At 42.3% G+C, this 18702-nt stretch overlaps 1 protein-coding gene across 1 annotated transcript in view; it reads left to right on the top strand.

Moving 5' to 3' along the window:
* The window catches only part of CACFD1 (calcium channel flower domain containing 1), a 33450-nt gene extending 17310 nt beyond the window's left edge, over positions 1-16140 (top strand). Inside the window, exons 2-5 of the mRNA XM_078646122.1 lie at positions 1945-2017; positions 3871-3996; positions 8133-8240; positions 11099-16140. Of these exons, the coding sequence (XP_078502248.1) occupies positions 1945-2017; positions 3871-3996; positions 8133-8240; positions 11099-11180 (389 nt within the window). The 3' untranslated portion in view covers positions 11181-16140. The remainder of the gene's footprint in view (positions 1-1944; positions 2018-3870; positions 3997-8132; positions 8241-11098) is intronic.
* The last annotated feature ends 2562 nt before the right edge of the window (positions 16141-18702 follow it).

Raw genomic sequence — 18702 nt, 5'->3', positions numbered from 1 at the left:
TTGCAAATATTTGTTCGTTTACTAGCCCCATGCAGCGTTTTCACATTCATGGAGGCCGCGTCCCTTTCTTTTGACTAGCTGCGGCCTGGGGCGCTTTGACAAAAATAAAATCATCTGTTTGTCAAGTTGACAAACAGATGATTTTTTTGTAAAAGCGCTGCGCTTTCACTTTAATAGCGACCGCGCAACTTTCTTTAGAAGCAGCTTGTCTAAAAGAGGCGTGCGGCCTCCATGAATGTGAAAGTGCTGCATGGATGCTAGTAAACAAACAACATCAAAAATAAGCGCAGCCGCTAGGCTTAAAGCGGACCGCGATGCTAAAATAAATGAAGAAACGCGGATGCCATAGTTACAGCGGACCGCCATTAGTAAATAAAAGCAGGTGGCGTGCTGCGACATAGTGGGTTGAATAGGGGCAAATCTATAAATAAAATACTTGCCACAGCCAAGATAAAGCAGACCGTGTAACAAGACAAGTAAAAGGTCCAGTCGTTATGGGAGTTAACAAAATCAGACAAGGCGGTACCAAGGAGGACTAACAAGCCTAATAACGACTCGGAAGCCAGCGTTTACAAAGGACAATGACACAAGCCAATTAAAAATATGGACAGAGATTAGGCGGGGCTTCAAATCCATAATCTAATACTGCATGCCTCGCAGCAGCGCATGGGCTGCCCAGGCTCGACCTAAAAATATATACACTGACTCAGTGTGGCTTGTTATTTGCAAAACTTACTCCTGGACAGGAAAGTGTGATGTATTTAATATGAAAGTTCTTTCATAAAGAATATTGAACGCCTCCACTCCCTCTCCTACGTCTCACAGAGACAAATGAAATATTGCACACGTCTCATATCAAACTTGAAAAAGGATCAGAATGTATGTCGAAAATACCCCCATGTTATAGTTTGATTGACTGGGGATGGGGGGGGGGGTGAGAAACAAATCATTTGTGGGCGTTATCTTCGATAATAGACGTTTTTTTTAAATTATTGTTTTATTTACCACGCAGTAGCTAGTGACTCAGCATGTGAAATGTCTACAGACCCTGCTCTTCTCCAGCACAGAGAGAGGGGTGGGCCTAGCTGCATGAGTAGTCGTGGCACCTAGATTTACCAGTCCTAAGGGAGTTGCCTAATCCACCCCCTTCATAAAGACCCTTCCAAACGTGAAATCGACTCCAGATGAAGAGTCTGGTTAGTTTCCAGTTGGCCGTCATCAGAAAGACTCCAGAGCCAATGTAAGCCTACATGAACTGGCCATACCATGCCTCTCAGAGCATAACTTCTTCAGTGCTTTTGTTTTTGAGGGGAGCCACCCGTTTACATCTAGGAACCCGATGAAAGGACTCTGAGGTCTGCCATGTCTTCAGCAGAACCATTGCTGTTCACTCGTCGGCCAATACATTCGATTTTTTCTTTCTCTCTTAGTTTAGGAATGATTGCAAGCTGCCAGATTTTCAAATACAAGCTTGTAGATCGGTTGTGTGCTCCACAATCTCCTGCTTGTATAGCTGATATTTTAAACCTCTTTGTTATGTCGCGCTTATTTTTTGTATCTTTAGCAAGTTCAGTTCTTGGTTCTTTAATAGCTAGAATGCCTGCTGCATTTAGTTTTACTCTGCAGTTATGTATCCTGCAGTCGCCTCCACCTGTTTCAAAGAGTTGATTTTACCAGTGACTTATGGCGAATTGAAAACGAAGGTGAATTCCAGTGAGAAACAGGCAAGATCATGTTCTGAATATAGACATTTAACTTAATCACTGACTTGTTTACAAATTTTGACATTTTGCAGCCACTAAGACCGCTGCTCTTAGTTAGAATTATTTCTTCTGAGCTGGTAGAGAGTGCAGAAATGCTCTTTTATTAAGCTATGAAAAGCTTTTACTGTGATAGAAATGAATAGCACAGAAACAATGCTAATGTAACCTATTTTTTTTCCAGCTTGCGCAGTTGCTGGTCTCTGGAACTGTATTACAATCAATCCCTTGAACATAGCTGCTGGGGTCTGGATGATGTAAGTGCCATCGCACCTTTTTTAATGGAACAAAGTCTTTTAAAACTTCTTAATCTATAGCAAAGTTTTGCAAATAAAAAGACGAGACTTCAATATAATCTGTATAGACTTTGATTTTAGTTACACACCATCATCATAGCCATCGCTTTCACATGCTCCATATAAATTATACACATTTATTCTCTAACAGAAATGTACCAAGTCATACCAGGACATATCTCAAACCTAGTTCTTTGAATATCAAGACCCAAGAAATAATATCATAATACAAGAGCTATGCATGATGACTGTCCTTATTATTAGCTTAGCTGTTTTTCCCCTTCATTTTTTTTCCTTTCCTTTGTACATTATTCATCAAATTCGAAATGGATACCTACTGCTAATTAATTAATACAACTTTTAATTTGTGGCTTCGAAATGTAGATGGTGTTTAGAGAGAACTCGCACTTCTTTTGCTACCACTGCTGCCTAGTATGCAATGTCGCTAACACTAGTCCTCATTCACGAATAACCAAGCCACCATACTAACATTCAGAGAGACAGAATGGGACCCAGAAGTCAGTTGCGATATTTAATATCCTGCATGTGATTATGATAGATTTAATTTTACATACGGTCAAATTCTTATAATGTTAAGTTCTGTATCAAGTTCAAATTTAATATATTTAAATAAATCTTTCTCAATTAATTTGATCAAAAATAATTGACGGTTGATTTAGTTGAGTAGAATCTGTTTTAGTTTCAGTAATATTGACAGGACAACAAAGATATGATCTATAAACTTAGCAGGTTCTAATATAATGGGAGAAGAAAGAATCAGTAGTTCCTGAGAATGATTAGTCATTCATTGACAGGTGGTCCCTAAGAAATCCATTTATTTTCCATTAGAAGTCCAAGGTTGGGCAATCTACGGCCCATCCTAGGTTTGCCAAGGTGAATGATTCATCTTGTGGAGTGCCATCAACCTTTCCCATGACTTGAATATTGGAGGAAAACCTCACACTTCTGTGACGAGGAATTGTTATGTTAGTCCTTGCCCTGGGCTCCCAGTGTGTCCCCTATCAGTAACCTGTATTGTGTGGGACTGTGTTGCTGGGGGAATATTATGGTGCTTTTAGTATGGGACAGGTTCGTTGAACTAACCATGCTTTTTGTTGAGTGCCTAAAAGGTGGTTGGCCCTGCCCTTGCATCCTGGGGCTACTGAAGCATGCAGCAAAGGGATGTTTCGCCCTTCTTCCCAATCGTGTACTTACCCCAAGCTAGCACCAACAAATTGTGGGTTGTGTCCAGTTCGAAGGGGAGGAGCCCACAGATTTATCTGGTTCCAGGGCCATTGGATTAAGTTTTATTTTTTAAATAGCAGAGTGCTACAACTTCCGGGTGCTGCAGTTTTCTCCTAAAGGTCACTGTGGCTGGCATTGCACAGTCAGAATATATGCAGCCATGGGGCAGGAATTACAGGCAACACAATTGGGCTTGGAGCCTGGACATTGTCTTTTCATCTGGCATCCCTTTTAACCATTAGCTCTTTTTGTTGGTATAGACAAATACAAATTCCTGTTCTTGATATCCTGCTGTCCACAGTTGTTCAGTTTTGCACACAGTGCTGACACAATGGTTTTACAAAAGCATGTTTTCGCACAGTAAAAAAGTCCCTGTCCCAAGACGAAAGTAGACAATGGACCTGTGAGCAAAGGGTTTTGCACGCATTTTAGCCAGTGAGTAGATGGACTGCTTTTCTATGTTTGTGTCTTCAGTGTGTGCAGCTATGCTTTTGTCTGCTAGGCCAGTTACAAAACCTGAAACTGTTTGCCTAACCTGACATGGCTGAAATGAACTCTTTTTCCTTAAGGTTGACCGCCTTCGTTCTGTTCCTCTGCGAAGCTCCGTTCTGCTGCCAGTTCATCGAATTTGCAAACAAAGTGGCTGCAAAGGCAGATAAATTGCGATCCTGGCAAAAGGCCATCTTTTACTGCGGGTAAGGAATGACTTTCTTTTTCACTTTCTTCATTTAGTGAGTTTCTTGTGAAACCTGATTGGACCGCAAGGGATTTGTGGATGTTGTGGTTCAGTGGACATCATCTCCTAAAGTCTGTGTTTGAATTAACGGTGACCGGTTCAAATCCTGAAGGCCCTTTCAGCAGTTCATCCTTCTGAGGTCCATAAAACGAGATCCATTTCTCCAAGATGCTCTAAAGGGAAAACGTGTACCTTACAAACACACGTTATGTCCTTCATTCACATTTGTGAGGGGTTTTGTTACTGTTGTGTCCCTTTTGAGAATGCCCAGAGATCTCCAGTTTGAATCTTTTTTCTGTCTAGGGCATTGAAAGGACTGCTGTTGGAGTGAATAATAAGCTCAATAAATGTATTGCTGATGACTTTGTGTTTTAACGTGTTTGTGTGAAGTAGTGATTTAGTATTACTATCACTGTAGCTTACAAGTAAGCTCCTGCTAATGGCGAATGCATCCATACCGATGCAGAAATTAGTCTTATTGGTTATGTGTTTTCCTTGTTGCGTATGATCGTCTTGGTGGATACATTTTGCTGCAGTTTTCTTTAAGGCTGGGCAGTGTTTTATTCACTTCAGTTGCCAATGGGTATGGTAGAGGATTATACTGTACTGCATTTAGTCCTCAGGAGAACTGTTGGTGACTGATTTTCAGGATATCGAACCCCGAAGTAACAGGGCATGCTTTCTCAATGGCATTCTAGATGTGTTGAACTGCTCTTCTGTACTCAGGCACACTCCGTCTCCCATTGTTGCAACGTACACCATTCTCTTTCATGAGTTACATTTCCTAAGAACTAACGCCATTTTGTGTTATTGTGCTAGTTGAAGTACAGTCATTAGTGTATCTGTGTGTGAAGTTTCCAGCCATCAAAACTGGAGGAGGGTCATTTTGGAAAGTGTTAGGTCATGCTTATGATTAGAGTACTATTACATTTTACTAGAACGTTAGAGGAAATGTAACTCGGCCCTTGATCTAAGTGTGCCAGGTAAGATCTTCTGTCCGAACTCAATGACTAAACGATGGTGTTTGGGGTCTTTTACCACTAATGCCTCAAAGCCTCACCAACTATGGCACTGCATAATGGGCGCCAAGTATACCCTTTCCGCATTTGAGACTCTGGGTAATGGAGTGAGCTTCTCATCGAGGTATTGTAGGAAGTGGAGGCTCGGAAATCAAACACTTGTGCTACAGAGACAATAAATGCGTTCCAGCTCAGGGTTTATCTTCATAACAAAAGAGGTTTTATTTTACACCATACCTGAATACCACACGATTTAAGGTCCGTCTGGCATAGCGTTTTAAGACCAGTGCTAACCAATTTTAATGACGCAGAATATAACTTTTTAGTTGTGAGCTCACTATGACTTGTTCAATCATGCTTCCTGGTTCTGTTACCCGATGTTCAGTTCACTTGTGACCGGCTACTAAAGAGTTCTCTCCGTGCTTCAGTGTGTAAAGAAAACAAATACCCATTAATTATAATGGTAGAGAGACTGTCCGTGTTTGAGTTCACTTGGTTGGTTTACCTGGTGTAATGGATGCCTGGAACTCTTGCCCGCCTGACCCACAGACTACAGCAGCGCAAGAGGTCCTGCTTGTGGTTCACATCGCCAGTGCAACGGGCAGCCCTACCCCCTTTATCTTTTGTTGGACGAGGAACGCAGCGACACCGGCAAGCATCAGCTCATGCATTCCACCCCCAAAACAACAAGGAACCTCCCGCCGTTGCCAGTTATACGTTATTCGACCGTGGTGTCTGCTCCATGCATTGTCAGCTCAAACCATCCACTCCTGCACCAAAGTTAGTTGTGGTAATGGTCATGTTATTGGGCTGCCAGCTGGGCAGTCCTACTCAACATGGTCAGAAAACTTACAGGGAGGCTAGGAAACCTACCCCTTGACTTAGGTTGGTGCCGGTTACACTCCCTTGATTTCATTATTTTTTTTAATTAATATCTTTGATCACAAAAAGAACACATAGTCGACTAAACGAAATACCACATTAGTACTTACACAGTGAAAATGAACAACGTGAAAATGTGTTTTGACATACAATTACAAATAAACTCATAATAATCAAACATCAATACAAACGAATGAAATGTCACAATGAACAATCAATATATACACAATACGAAATACAAAGTTGTCATACTAAATGATAAATTATACAACTAACACCCTTCTATTTAGGATAAATCAATACCTCTGAAATATCAGGGACATAAGGGGGTGTATTTGCAATATTTAACCAAGGAGTTGAGTTCCTTTGTCTGCCTACCTACCCTCTAATCCTTTGGGCCAAACCCCTCCTTTTTTGACAATATTAAGTGTTTTACTAGAGTCATCCACAATGAATCTCACTGATCTTTGCAACTATACACTCACAATAACAATGGAGTCCTGCTACCAGTCACCAAACATACAGAACACATTGAACTGCACACAGGACCCTTGGCGCAGGGTCTTGGACATTGTATTTAACTTTAATCTATTGGGGCCTGAAGGAACCACACTCATACCTAAAACAGAGACATATTTAGTGTTCTCAGTCAGAACAAGCATTGGCATAGCCAGTAGGTCTCGCCTTTGGGACCTTTTAGTGTTTAGCCATGCAGCACATTACCCCGTCCCGTGAAACGATAAAACATCTTTCAGACAATGGAGGGAGGAGCAAGAGGTCCGTAGTTGAATGAGCGTGTAACTTACTCCTATACTCTGAAGATAACCACTTTGTTACTGGACTTACGCTGCTTACATATGCTATGGTTCCTGAGCCGGCACACCAGTCACCCTACCTCCAGAAGTACCAGCTGGATGTGCATGTGTACAAAGTAATCTTAAGTGGCAACAAAGGGAAATATATATATATAGAATAACTGCAGTAGGTAAGTAGCTCATTACTCTACCAAAAATACCAGAGCAAGCGCTACAATTCAGATAACTGTATCTCTCACACCACTGAAGAAAATACGTTTTTTTTACTGCTAGATAAGTAAATAATTTAAAACAAATTGACATTCTGCAGAGGACGGCTGCAGTATTTTTCTGAGAATGGAGTCTTTAAACTTATTGGTCAACACAGATTTCTGCAGCACGTTTATTGTGCTATTTAGCTTTTTACCAGCATACAAGGCTGCACAAGACCTGGGAATCCTCTGGTGTTACTAAGAGGACACGGATGCAGGTTTGATAGGGTTGCGCAGGTGACTATTCTTCTAGCCTGGCTCGTGTATCAATTGTTTTAGTCACAGGTTTTCCTTGGTCAGGAGTGGTTTTCTTTAATGATGGTGCAAGATCAAATAAATGGCCTTTGTATGTATGCAGTACGTATGTATGTATGTATGCAGTACTTTATAGCGCAAACTGTCACCCCAAGGGTATCCTGGCGCTGCAACTTAGCCAATAACGACAGCAGTCAATGAGACAGATCATCAGTGAGGGCACTGCTCTCAGTTCTTAGGGAAGAGCCAGGTTTTTAGGCTCTTTCTGAAACTTAACAGGGAAGTCACCTGTCTAATACTCAAAGGAAAATCGGTGTGCAGGTGTGGGGTGGAGGGATCGAGAACGAAGACCGGAAGAGGAGGAAGGTGGATAGCCCGTTCGGGGCCGAGCTGGAGCAGTTGGACAGAATTGAACTTCCCCGGGGAGGAGACTGGCTGGATTACGACGTATCGGATCTGCCAGCAGCTGCGAATCCGAAAAGTACACTTTCTCCCTAGCTGCCTGGTGCACAAAAGGGAGAGCAGGAAGGGTATAATAACTAATAAAAAAGTGCAGGGGACGGGAGGGAGAGCATTATTGCTGGATTTGACGAGTTGTCAGAGCGGAGACCCGTGCTTCAGACGCACTAGTCAGGATAAGAAGCGGTGGTCCCGGGTAGAGAGTAAAGGACCAAGGAATTATTAAGAGTTATTGGACTTTGAGGTTCAGTTTTAATTAATTTCTGAAAATCTCAATGAATGCACTGCTTCTTTCAGTCTTCGACTGCTGTAATTATTATATATGTGTAACATGTTGGCTAATAGAGGACTGTGCACCTTCAGCCTAGCATTCCTGTTTGTGAACTTGTCACTGGTTCTTTTATCTTTCTCTAGGATGGCTTTGTTTCCCATAATACTGAAATTCAGCATCACCACTTTCTTTGGGAATGCCATTGCTTTTGCAGCAGGAGTACTGTATGGACTCTCAGCCCTTGGAAAGAAGTAAGTTCTGGTGAATTCGTTACTCTTTCGCAAACCTTTAGGTGAAAGGATGCAGTAGTTACAGCTGTGTGACCCATGAGTGCCTTTAACACAGATTTTATTCGAAGCTGCTGGGTTTTTAAACACTTGCTAAAATTCTGCAACTTTTTACAACTGTCCTTGTTTGTTACGTGAGAACATTCCATTCTTTTTTACGCTTTCTCCTCATTCACAGACTTCGTGTGTGCTTATATTCAGCTGGTCCATTCTCTCTTTGAGCAACCTTTCTTAATTTGTTTAGAAAGTGGCGATTCGTGTGTTGTGGGCTAAGTTGTAGAACACCCTTTCTGTCCATTTCAGTTCAGTCTTGGAGTCCCTTCCACTCATCACTCCAGAGGAGTGCTGGTGGCTGGTGCATACAACATTACAAGAGGGGTTGGATACAGAAATACAGAAGTTCTAGACTTTGAAAAGCTGTGCAGCCCTCTTTATTGTAGTTCTGACCTGCTTAATTATTCTTTCCAAGACCCTCCCCACTTTTCTAGCCCCTAGAGGTACGCCATGATTTTGTTTGCAAGTAAAGGCTCTACTGGTTCCAGATGGCTACTTCCCCGTAGTTGAACAGGCAGCTCCTACACCAGCTTACCAGGCTGGCAGTTGGCTGGTGGCAGATTATAATGATGGTAGAGATCCTGCCTGTCTCAATAGTGTAAACTCTCCATAACGAGATTTCTTCTACTTGGAGTGTGTGGTGTAAAATGATATGCTTGGTGTGAGTAACGCCAAATGTCTACTTGCAGTGGGAATGAAATCCACAAAATAGCGGTTCCGGTAACTTTCCTTCGTCCTGTGTGAAGTTGACCCGCTGCATGTCCTTTGTTTCTGAGCCCTCCAGAATCCACATCTGCTTGAGCAGATTTCTAGACTAGGTTGGCCCCGTGCCCGGTAGTGCTCTCCTTAAATTTGCCATCCTGTCAAAGAGCCTGTGAACGAGCCCAGGGATGATGAATATCAGTGACATGGACTGGTTGCCAGTTGCCTTTCCCCCCTGAAGGCCTGATGGTGAGGTAGCACTGCTTTTGTGACCTGCCTGTAAGGTCAGGCAGTATTGTCTGGGCAGAGGTAATGATCAGGCCCTTCACCAATAGAAAGGCCAGTCGCAAGGCCTTCAGATTGAATCTCTGCATGGACGACATCTGAAAAGTTTGAGTCACCCATGGGCCACAAGAAGTTTGTAACCAGTGTTGGAACAAGACTAATTGCATACCTGTAATCCCAGGAGCTGCAGAGATGCTTTCCGGGTTTGCGGAGTGTTATGATCCGGGATTGCTGTTGACCCACTGGTCTCCTGGGATCCCTTTCGACTTGGGAGCCTGCACCTGGTCATCTCATCCAGACACCAGAGGGTCCCATGCCAAATATTGGGAATGCGCCTGTTAGCAGCCATCGGCTGCCCTGACTCCAGAGCGGTTTGAACAGCCCCTGTAATCGTTGCAGGGTTATGCATGTTTAAAGTTTGCCACTGATCCTAAATCATAGTTTTAACTGGTAAACCCAGTGGGTGTTCCCATCCCATAGACACGAAAATCGTATTCCTGTTGTGGGCAATTTTAATGTCCAACACTACCATGTAGATAAATAAGAAAATATAAAAATTGAATAATCATAATTACAGCAGTTAAACCATTTATCACGTGGTGATTAACCCCTTCGACGCTGATGACGAGCTCAGCTCGTCATCCGCGACGCCTGTTGTACGCTGATGACCAGCTGAGCTCGTCATGTAACGCGGGGTTTTAAAAATCGCAGCGCTCAGCGTGAACACCGCTAGCGCGCATGCGGTTAACCTATGCTGCGAGGTTCATCATCCCAATTATCGCAGACTAATAAGATTTGGTGTATGTCACGCACATTCGATATATCTAACACAACATACATAACGGCAGTATACTCTATTAATTCCAGTCCATGATTTCAACACCAGCTACCATCTCCCCCCATACTTTCTCCAATTTATCAAGCTATCCAAGACTCTCCTTCACTCTTTCCTCCTCCATTCTCCAGCAGCCCCCAGCCTCTTTGGGGGATGCCTGGTCAGCATCTTGCGGCACACCTTGGAACATGGGTTAGGAGCGCATTGTAGGGAAGTCCATGAGTGATTTGTGGGTCTTGGGAAGATGAACATGTTGGAGGAGAAGGCAGTCTGTCAGGCATTGGAAACCTTTCGTCCAGTGGTGAAACGCGAGATGGTGAAGAACCACATGGTAAATAAATATCACAGCATTTCTGTTGACGAGCTGGTGATGGATGTTTTCGTATGGCCATTTGCTACACGTGCTCCACTTGACATGAAAATGTAATCTATATCTGAACATGCTAAACAGATTGCATTTAACCCGCTTCATCCAGTCATCCATGGGTAATACATATGTCTTCCGAAGTCTGGGGTTTCCCCTCTCTTCCTCCAAACTAGTGCATCCCATGTGTGTGATTGAAAGGGCTGAAGGACTAAAGGGTTGGTTGCCTCAGTAGGTAACCTTCCCTTTTCAAGTATTTTAGGATCTCAAGTCGGCTTTTGATCTCAATGCTGGCTTGTTAACGCTCCAAAAATTCTCAGACTCATTCCTGGTTTGTTTGTGAAGTAGATTAAACCCCTTCACTTTTTTTTAATGTTTTTGTATGCTTGTTATGAAGTTGATTATATATTGGGGCTTACCAGAATTCTTACTACAAGCACAGGCGCTCAGTTTCTAGATTAGACGCAGCCGACTTAATTCCTCCAAGTTGGGACAAGCGCAAGTACTTGGCCAGTGTGTCTGAGGTGTATTTACAGCTGTTTTAGCTGCATGTTTCTAATGTGACTCCTTACTTCTCTACAGAGGAGACGCCATCGCCTATTCGAAGCTCAAGCAGCAGAAACAAGCTGATGAGGAGCGCATGACTGGAACCATCGAGGGCTAAGACCCACGGGTCACCTAATCTACTGTAACACAACGACCCATCTCTAAGGACCACAGTCCCACTATAATGTCTTTTATTAATATTTATTGTATTGGATGTAATTACGTTAAAAACTTTTAAATTCTTTTGTTCTACTTTTTCAACCCTCTGAACTGTGGTTCGTGGTGTGGGCAGTGACCTTGACGACGAAGTGTCGTTTGTGATAAGAAGGGATATCCTGAAGACAAAGCAAAGAGGGATGTTTGAAACCAATGTGCTGAGGAGTACCCTCTCGGGTACCGATAGGTCCTCAGGTTGACCATGCTTCTTGCGACAACCGGGAGCACTCATGTTGAGTTTCTTCTTCCCTATAAAGTGATTGCAGGTCATTGATCCCAGCACAGAGTTGCTAATACTGGCCATGATGGTGACGAGCATGCACAACAAATATGGATTCCGATTGATTTTATCCCTTTGATAATTGGGTGCGGAGATCGAACCTCTTAGTGGCGCGATGTGGATGATGCGACGAGTAGCGACCTGTACTGTCTTAACCTACAACTGGACGCTGCTTGCACAAATCTACTGAGATCTACAAATCTACCACTGAGGCTGTGAACTAAAACCTATTTGTGTGAATTTAAGACATATGCAATAACAAACAGTTGAGCCTGAAAAGCACAAATTCTACAAAGTACAGCGGTTATGGGCGAAGCTTCTTTCGGCAATGTGACGTCTGCTTCTCTTCTCAATTCGATTTGTTTGAATTCTACACTACATTTTGTTTACAAACCAGACTTCTATACACTTCTGTTTGGTATTCATCAGCAATTCCAATGAGCTTGAGTGCCCCTCCTATCGCTGTTTTTCCGATGATGCAGTATAACATTTGAGAATGTAACGCTCAATTTTGAAATGAACCATTTTTAATTCCCTTTGTTCTTAATTAGTCTTCTCTCTTTCTTTGAATGAAATGTTTTTTTTTAAATTGTACATTTTGCGGGATAGGATTTAAAATTCTTCTCTTGCAGGTGTTTGCTTTATGGCTTGTGTCGAAATAACTGATTAGTAGAGTTGGCAGCGAGCGATAGCGCTAGGAAAACTCTAAACTTTTGTCTCTGTGGACTGTGGTTGAGCTCAAAGAGGTTCATTTTGGATTGCTCTTGCATCTTAAAGAGCCTGACAAATTGTACATGTACCACTCTGGTGCTTCAATATTCAATGTAGCAGTCAAAAGTGATGATGGATCATTTTCTGGGCCCCAATATAGGTAGTATGATTCTAAATGTCATTTGTTGCTTGACTTTTTTGTGGTGCTGGCAGTTTTATTTTTCTTCCAATAGCAGTTTTATTTCCTCAAACGTTTTTTGTTTCTTGACTTTTGGTTTTCGCTCTTGGCAGGCTCAGTTTGCACAGTCACTGGGATTTCAGTTTGTGTTGTCCCTTTTTATAATAAGCACTGTTTGTCCTCTTTGGAATGACTGAACTGGGGTAGAACAAGCACATCAAACAGCAGCTGCCGAAACACCCAGATGTTGTAGTTAGTAGTAGACCATGTTCTCAGGACACCAGAATGCCTGGCCTCTAAAGTTTACCAATGCTTGTCAACCTACAAGGGCTGGCCACTCTTGCCTGCTCTCCTGCAACCCAGTCGTGCCCTATAAAGGTGTGCATTTTCAAAGGCCTTCTTTTTTACTGCTCCCTGTGGTCTATCAGTGCTACTGATTAGAGTTTGGCTGTGGTCCTGTTTGAAAGAACTCCTGACACTGACCATGTTGATAGAGCGTTGTATGTTTTCCCCATATTTAGATGCTTGTCTGATGATTTTGCAAATGTTTTTTCATGGCCTGAATAGGGCGAATATGAAATTGTAGCAGTCATCCTTTGGATAGAAGCCTGTATAGAGGTAGTAGGGACAGATGTGTCCCTTGTTAAATGTTGGAGGGTGAGGCTTTGTGTGAAGCCACCCAGTGGTGCCCTTTACAGACCTGGAATGTATTTTATAATGCAGCTGATAGCCATGTTTATGTACGCCAACATTTTCTTGGGTGATGCTAATTTGAATAGTTTATGGGCCTTGATAGCCGTTATCTCAGAGGAACTCTTGTTTATGTAAAAACAACACATTCAGCCTTCGGAGTTTTACCTCCCGCCTACTGTTTATTCTAAAATAGGGTAGCCTAGGGGTGCTTCTGCAGTATGAAGTGGTTACAGAACCCCATATGTTGTATAGTGCTGCCATCTAGTGGCTGTTTAGGGTATTATAATAGCGTTCAATGTGTTCTGTTAGGCCAGGGTGAAAGTTTCCTTAGGCTAGTTTAACCTCGAGTAATTTCTGACCTCTTGTGTTAGATTTATAATGCTAAATTCCTGAAATTATGCTGTTTATACCTGGTTGTGAAGTTAAATACAGTTTAGATAAAAATCCTATCAAAGGAACGCTGGAATAATGTGAACGACCAGAAATTAAAAAAATAAAATAATAATAATTTGTGCCTGAAATGCGCCCTCTCATCCCAAACGATCAGTAGGACACATTTCACATTAAAAGATAGTTCCCCATTTCACATAATTTTTCCAATATTTGGTATAATTACTCAAAAGGAAGTATGCACATTTTTGTACACCCCTAGTTTTGATTTTACCACTTAGTGACCTTTCGGTGGTTTGGAAACGTTTATAACCGTAGCTGTCTTAACCTATTCCTTTAATCTGTGCTGACGTTGCTTGTACTTTTAATTTTATGTAATGGTCTAGACCCCCCAAAAAATCATGCTTTGTGATTAGCTGGTTCTTGGCGCTGTTCTTTCAAATGTAGCCAGTCCTGGAATATAACTGCCAGGCACCCATTTGTGAGTGCTTCATAATTTTGGCAAGCACTTACCTGTATTGGGCAAGATTATTTTGTAAACAAATCATAAATATGATTTGTGAATTTATAATACAGCAGCAAAGCACTATTTATCGGAATGAACTGTCTTTTGGGTGCACTATTTTTCAGCTTATTACTCATTACCTGCCCCCCATTTTGAGTTAAAGTTGAAATGTCTGTTACAAAATTAACCTCCCAATCCAGACTGCACCACTTTTTTAAATTATACTGGGTGTGAAAAGTCATCATGTTCTCTTTTGCTGTGGAATTTCTTAAACTGATAACATTAATAGTGTTGCTTTGTTAAAGTGTGCTTGTTTACATTAGAGTAAAAGGGAATATTATGGTGGTTATAAATCCGTGCACATGTAGTGAAGTTGTTCGCAAATCTACCTCTTCCGTGATGCATTCAGTACTTACTTTCTGATGTAACAACATACAGACACTGACTCCTCAAGGTAAATCACTACCAATTGTTATCATTGTCAGGAGTTGTTTTTTTTACGTTCAACAGGACTCAATGTGTTTTGTGGGAATGACTATTACATTTTGGCTCGGATTTTTGTGGCGCTTTTTCTTTTTCTGAAGAGAGGAGCAAATTCTGCTATATGTGTAAATTTTACTGGTGAAAGGGAGTGGGAACTTAGGAAGTAAACCCTTAAGTATATGTGGATTTAATAGTGCTTTGAGGCATCTTGTTTGAACCAATCTTGTTTCAAATTTAGTCTTCCATGTACAATCGTTTTTTACGTTTGTATTTTGGTTTAAATTAATTCGGATTACTGGTTCAGGCAAACAGTTATATCCCATAGCCCCTTCCTTTCTATAGTTTCGATCAAATCTGATTGTTTTTAGTTCATTATGTTCAGAATTACTGTTTTTTGTATAGAATGTTTAGTGTGTGCAGTTGTTAAATAGCGCATCAGTTCAAGTCTGATTTAATTTCTTTATTTTTGGTTCATCTTAACATGGCTTGTGCCTCTTACTCAAACACTAGATGGTTTAAGGACACTCTGTATGTTGAATTGCAGCTCTTTGTACAATATTTCTCTTTCAATAAGTTAACCATTTAGTTTCCTACTAAACTGGAAAAACAACATACTTTTACTGATATTGGATGTGCTTCTTTTTCTATGTAGTCTATTTTAATTTTTGACCTGTGGCACCTGGCCTGCTGGGGTACTGTAAAATTAGCTCGAGTTTCTGCTGGCAGATGTTTACAAAGATCGACCGATACACTGCTTCTGTACCAGATGTTAAGTCATTGGAGAAAATATCCAGCAGGTGGTGCTTTTTGCTACTATTTGATTTCATTGCATGGTACAGATTGTATTGAAGATAACCAAATATTTTGTTTCTGTTATTTATGATTAAAAAAATAAGATATTTATCCTGTTTTTAAACTGCCACGCATTTCTAATTGCACATAGTTTGTAATTCAGTGTTTTTGCAATAAAGCTGAAGTTAATGAGGTTTAAAATAACATTTTAAAAATGAATAAATGGTATTTTGTACCAGCCTTTTCACTTAACCCTCCCTTTTCCCCTCCTTTCACTGGAATCGCCAGCTATTGAAGTCCTAACCATGTATTTGCACACTGACTGTGGTTTTTGCAGCATTTGTTGCTTTTCAAATAAGTTAATAAGACATATGAGTAAGACCAGAATGACCGCCTCTGACCCATTGTTGATCACTGATTAAAAATGTAGTTAACTTCAAGAGTTTCTTCGCCCACCAGGGTGTAGAGTAAAATTTTCAGAGTCACTGTTCACTCGAAATTTGTTTATTTTAAGTCCATGTTCTTAAAGGTTTTTCTGAAGGACTAGTATAGCTTCTTTTAGTTTTTTTCTGTGAAAAGGAATCAAGTGAATATTTTCATGCTATTTTCAAAGTTCAAATGTTACCAGATTACTAAAATACAGTTTAATTTAATAACCCTTGTAAAATGTTTGTTATAAGATGTAGAAATGTATTTTATCTGCGGCCTTGACTACCCTCCAGTTACTCTCATTGTAACTTGATTTGGTGCTCAGCATCTTGGTTGCACACAATTTTCTCAAGAATGCACACACCACCTCTTTTTTTATTAAAACACAGCTGTTCCTAAAAGGCTATGCTTTTTTCCCACAGTCTTTGTTGTATAGAAGTTCTCCTATTTTTAAGAAGTACTTTACCATGTTGAACTGTGGTTAACCTTGTGTGCTACCAGTGAGCCACTAGATTCATGATCTGTGAATAAAATATATGTAACCCGGTTCAGATTTAAAAGACCTCCAAAATGTGCAGCATTTCTGGTAGAGCCTTCCTGCTGCAAGATTGCTTACCTTAGAATATTCCTCCGGCGTCAGACTGGCCTGCAAATTTTCCAGGGGTACTCCTGCTTGCAAGTAGGTGGTGTCGTTCAGCTCCACATCGGTGGTGTACGCGCCAAAAGTGACGTGTACGATGTCTATATAGACGTTACCCCAGGGCGTTAAAGTTCCATGCCAATCAAGGAAGATCGGGACAGAACTACCCTCAGTATTCTTTTGACTAACTTTTTCTCAACTTTTGTCCAAGTCTGTTTTGAAATTTCCATCTTTTGATGTGTTAGGAGTCTCTTCTAAAAAAAAATGGCATTTAAACCATGTGGTGGTGCATGTCACAGACAGATGCAGGGCTTTACATATCCACTCGCCCGCTCGCATATGCAAGCCAGATTTAAATAGGGCGAGCTATTTTTAAGTCCTACTTTCTTGAGAGTAGGAAAATAAAGTGACTTTTGACCTCTGTCTCTGAAAGCAGAGGAAATGTGACAAGAGAGCAAGATTTAAAGGCCTCTTTGTTGCTCACAAAGTAAATGAGCAATAAAAATGCCTTTAATTCTTGTTAACTTGTCATTGCTTGCTTTCACAGACCGAGGTCAAGTGCATTTCAGTTATGTCGAGTAGATTTTGTAGGTTACTAGACCTGCAGGTCTAGTAAAAATGAAATTATTTTTCGAGCCCTGAGATGTCTCAAAGACCCTCATCTTGTTTGCCTTTGGTGCCTGTAGCTGGACCACAACCTTAAGACCTGCAACAACTGCTGTGCCATAAACTCTAAGGTGCTGAGGGAATGTTCTCGGAAGCTCCTTGCTTCCTGACATTAGATGACCCCGCTACGCTCCCAGGTACGATTGTGCGGAAGGCTCAGGACCGCTCGAGACTGTTGTTGTAATCGATGTTGTTGGGTAAGTCCAGCAAGAGGAAGCAGTCAAGAAGTTGAAGCACTCTTTAACTTCCCTGCTCTGGTCCAAGTTTTAGGATGAGGCACAGGTACTTCAGCTTTTTAGGTCTCACTCTATCATGGAACCTGTGCAAGGGTCAACTCTGCGACTCCCAGAGTTTCTCGGAGCGACGCCTCCGCAAGGTAAGACATTTTATGAGGTCATGTGCCTCATATTTGGGCTGCCTGACCCCTCTGGAGTGCATTTGGGCCAAAGGGCTTTGGGAGGAGCCTCTATTGGATATCTGCCGGTTGGTCGTCTGGCCTCTGCCCCAGTCGGGCCCCTTGAACCCAATGCTAGTTCCGGAGTGGTGCTACCGGCAAAGCCTGCTGTGTCTCCTGGTGCCTCTGACGACCCCACAGTGGCACAGGCCCCATCATCCTACCAAACTCTAACACTGAGCTGGTTGTTCGTCGGCCAATGCTGACCGGGACAATGCCCTCTGAATCCGAGCCAATTCCTTTTTCTTTTGACAGGCCTGGAAAGCGTGATGACTGGGAGAAGTCTGAGGACCCCTATGGTTACCATCATCCCCTAGATTAATATGAGAACAACTGGTAAGAAGAAATTGCTGATGGCAGTGGTTTGGACACCTCACCAGACAATGGCTGGTGTCCCACCCCCCCACCGAAAGAGTGCCTTTTTCTCAATGGTGGTGCAGATAGCGGTTGAGGTCTTAGACCTTCAGTTGCCCTCAGTGGCAGTCAAGATGATTGTCTTGACAGAGGTGCTTCAGCCTGGAGTCGCTTCCCATGAACCCTTGCCTCCATTTAAGAAGCCCTTAGAGATGTCCAGCTTGGGGCCTGCTCCTAGCCCTGCACAGCAGTTCCTTTGGGCCCCAATTTCCTCAGGCAGCACCCCACCCCGTGGAGCTTGGTGGTTGAAGCCTTCCTGCAAGTCCAACGCTACCATCCCGTATCCTTGGTATCCAGGACAGACCGGACTGGAACTAAGATTAGTATCATACATTCCTGACCGAGCTAAGAAAGATGGTCCTCTGTCAGCTGGCTGTAAGTGGGTGGAGGGGTTTGCAGAAAAGGGGTGGAGTATCCCCTCTAGATGATTTGCAAAACCCACTTGTCTGGTGTTCTAGACTTCCAAGTGCCACCGATAAGCCAGCAGTAGACCTTCTCCCTACCCCAGCCAGAGCTGATTGTAGGTACAAATGTGCCACTCCTGGGCTGGGGTGGGCACATAGGAGAGGGTGGAGATCTGACGACTTGTCTTCAGCGGAGTGCAGACTCTACATCAACCTGTTGGAGCTTTGGGCGATCTGAAGCTGCCTTCTTTTGATCAGGGGGAGGTGGGTGTAGGTATTCACGTAACACCACCTCCATGTGGTACTACAACAAAGAAGGTGGGTCTGATTGTGGACCCTTTGTCAACAGGCCCTGCGTCTCTGGACATAGCTGGATTGTCATGGT

The sequence above is a fragment of the Lissotriton helveticus genome, chromosome 5_1 (assembly GCF_964261635.1).
Source record: "Lissotriton helveticus chromosome 5_1, aLisHel1.1, whole genome shotgun sequence".
NCBI lineage: Eukaryota > Metazoa > Chordata > Amphibia > Caudata > Salamandridae > Lissotriton > Lissotriton helveticus.
Note: the sequence above shows the minus strand (reverse complement) of the source record. Positions and strands in the feature narration are given on the sequence as shown.